The 2,881-nt window shown below is 53.4% G+C and overlaps 1 protein-coding gene across 1 annotated transcript; it reads left to right on the top strand.

Annotated features, from left to right (window-relative positions):
- Nucleotides 1-207: 207 nt before the first annotated feature.
- LOC127599604 (uncharacterized) lies at nucleotides 208-1,295 on the top strand. The gene is made up of 3 exons (XM_052063709.1): nucleotides 208-305; nucleotides 387-809; nucleotides 889-1,295. Exons 1-3 carry the CDS (start codon nucleotides 208-210, stop codon nucleotides 1,214-1,216), a joined length of 849 nt encoding a protein of 282 aa, XP_051919669.1. The 3' UTR covers nucleotides 1,217-1,295.
- Nucleotides 1,296-2,881: the final 1,586 nt, after the last annotated feature.

Raw genomic sequence — 2,881 nt, 5'->3', positions numbered from 1 at the left:
TGATATGTATAATTGAGTGTGGGGGGCATATATAATTGAGGGGGGGGGGGGGCATACTGGTGTGTGTGAGAATGTCATGGCTTAAAAAAAAAGAAAAGCCACATAGGTCGCAATTACCCCAGTCGAACACATTTTACAAACATCTTTTACCTGATATGTATAATTGAGGGGGGGGGGGGGGACTAACTGGTGTGTGTGTGGTAGGCAATGGATTTCAAGCCCGACTTTGTGTTCATGCCGCCTGGTATGAAGCATTTACGGCTGCAGTGCACGGCTCAGGCAACAAAGCTGCCCCAAGCATACAGGTAGGTACGTCCACGCTTTCATTTCAAAAGCGTCAAAGTAGGCTAATACACCTTATTTATTGTTTTGAGCGAAACCCGCAGCTACCGCCTGCAAGAGAGCGTGGTGAAGGAGGAGGCCGTGGCCCGCGTTGTTCAAGGCGGCGGAGACCCCGAGTGCTGGCAACTGGTGCTCAGCGAGACGACGCTCCAGTTTGGCCAGTACCGGGGCCAAACATTCAAATGGCTCCTTGAGAACGATGTGGGCTACTGTGCCATGGTCGTGTCTTCCCACCAGAAGGAGCGCGAAAACGGCGACACGTCGCAGTCACCCCTGGCGGCCAATAAAGATTCCCTGGCATCGTACACACACGTCTTCCCGGAGATGGCCGCTGTCGTGCGGCATCGGCTGATGGTCATGGGAGCACCGTTGGTCAGGGAGCTGGATGAGCAACTGCTGACAATGGGACAGTTCCCCAACGAAACCTACCGTTCTCTCTACGAGTCAACTGATGAGCGTCATCGAGCGTAAATAGTGTTTGTTATGTATGGGAAGGTGAAAACTGGACATTGCTCGTGTATTTTTGTTGGTGGTTTCTGTGTGTAGGTATGTTTGTCGTATGCGCGCAGGGAAAGCTGTTATGGCGGGCTCCTTCTTCCACACCCTGAACTCCTACATCGTTGGGAGAGACAATGAGGCAAATTACAAAAGGTCTCGTCCAGGTAAACGACTCATGGGTCGCAACCGCGAGCGCCCCCGACGTTTGCCTGGAGCGCCGAGGAAGATGCAGTTCATCATCTGCCGCAACCGCGAGCACCCCCATCGTTTGCGTGGAGTGCCGAGGAAGATGCGATACGTGCGGTGGTCTGGTCACGAGCAGGAGGAGGGGGAGGAGGAGGTACCGTGCCAGCGGCGAGCCCGACGGCAGCGGTGATACGCCCGCCAGGTGTACCGTTCGCAGGAGGAAAAGCAGAGCCCTGCAGGACGAGCAGCTACTCGATGCCAACGAACGATGCTTGCTTTTTACAAAGACAGATATTTCTGCCAATTAAACGAGGATTGCGGGGAGGACGGCGTGGTGAGCATTTCGACATGGCTGCAAAAGCAGTTGTCTGCGCTGCCGCTAAAAACTCACCGTACCACTGCGTGGCGGCAACGCAAACACCAGACCGAGGGGCGGGAGCAGTCGACAGAGCGGAAAGCCAGAACGTGCGGAAAGTGTGGCCACCCGCAACAGGCGGTGTACAGTCACACTTCCTTCATGAGCAAAGTGCCCAAGAAGACTCTCTGAACCTTCTGCACACCCCATGAGGGAAAACCAATGGCCCTGTGGCTGGCAGAGCAGCGGGCGAGGGAAACGCTTGATGCCGCTACGCAAGCAGCACCTGCGCCTTCTTCCTCTAGGGAGGAAGAACCTGCGCGCGAGGATGAAGAACCTGCACGCAAGGCCTAATCTCTGTGTCAAAACGTCTCTCTTGTGTGCGTTTCCGCGTGCACCGGTGTTCAATTTTCAATCTTCAAGTAGTTCTTATAGATGTGGTGTGTGAAGTTAGTTGAGTCGATAGATAGATAGATGTGTGATGAACCAGCAGCAGCGAGTGCCTTTGTGTCATTTGTTGATTTTCATTCAAGATGGATTGGCTCATTTCACTGTTAGTTTTAAGAGAGAGGGGGCGCGCGCGGGCAAATTATTTTATTTTTCATTTCAGACGACAACACAAGGTGCGTACATTTCGAATCCCTTGCGCGGCTTTCGCGCACATGGCTAATTTGCATGCGCGCTTCGGCGTTCCAAGCCCTCGTCTGACAGTGCGTGGCAAGATGGCGCGGTCGGAGCCGGCCAGCGGCGGCCATCGACCCGCCGCGCGCGGCGACCCGAAGGGCGCGCCTCGGACGATACCCACCGTCGAACCTGAGCGTCGCTGGGGGGTGGGGGGGGGGGGGGGGGGGGGGGGGGGAATGAGACGGCCGAATACCCACATAGTGCGCAGGTTTTTTTGAGGACAAGAAGAGGCTGTCGACCAACGGGAGGGGCACGTGTGTTGTCCCGTTTGTTGTCGTCGGCGATTGGCTGAGAGCAACTTGCGATTTGAACCAACTACTGAGTGAAATGGTCGCCCGAACATGGCGCTGCGGATAAAACAGTCCCATCAACATTGCTTCCTTTGTATATCCTTATAACAAAGCAAGGTTTGGCCATACGGATTCTAGAGCTCTTCCCGGGGGGTAAACCAGGAAGACGCCATGCCACACAATATTTTCTGAAATGAATTCAAAATTCCATGATAATGGAAGACACCACCCGCTGCGCTGTTAATGTTGTAGCTCTTTTTTGTGTTCAACAATGTTCATCCATCTTTGAGCAGACAAGGGTGGTACATTTTGATGTTCAGAAGCCATGAGAGAAATACCAAAGGAAACTGCCCACCATTTTGACATTGGACTCCAAGACCAAACATATCCTCATCAGACACCAACGCCTCTGCCTCTTCCATATCGTCATCGTCAAGACCCTGAGCACTTTCACCATCACTGACTTGTATATTAAATTCCTCTAATTCAGTGTTTTTCAACCCGTGTGCCGCGAGACATTGTCAGG

This window comes from Hippocampus zosterae, chromosome 1, assembly GCF_025434085.1.
Source record: "Hippocampus zosterae strain Florida chromosome 1, ASM2543408v3, whole genome shotgun sequence".
NCBI lineage: Eukaryota > Metazoa > Chordata > Actinopteri > Syngnathiformes > Syngnathidae > Hippocampus > Hippocampus zosterae.
The sequence above is the reverse complement of the archived record's forward strand: the minus strand, read 5'-3'. Positions and strand labels throughout refer to the sequence as shown.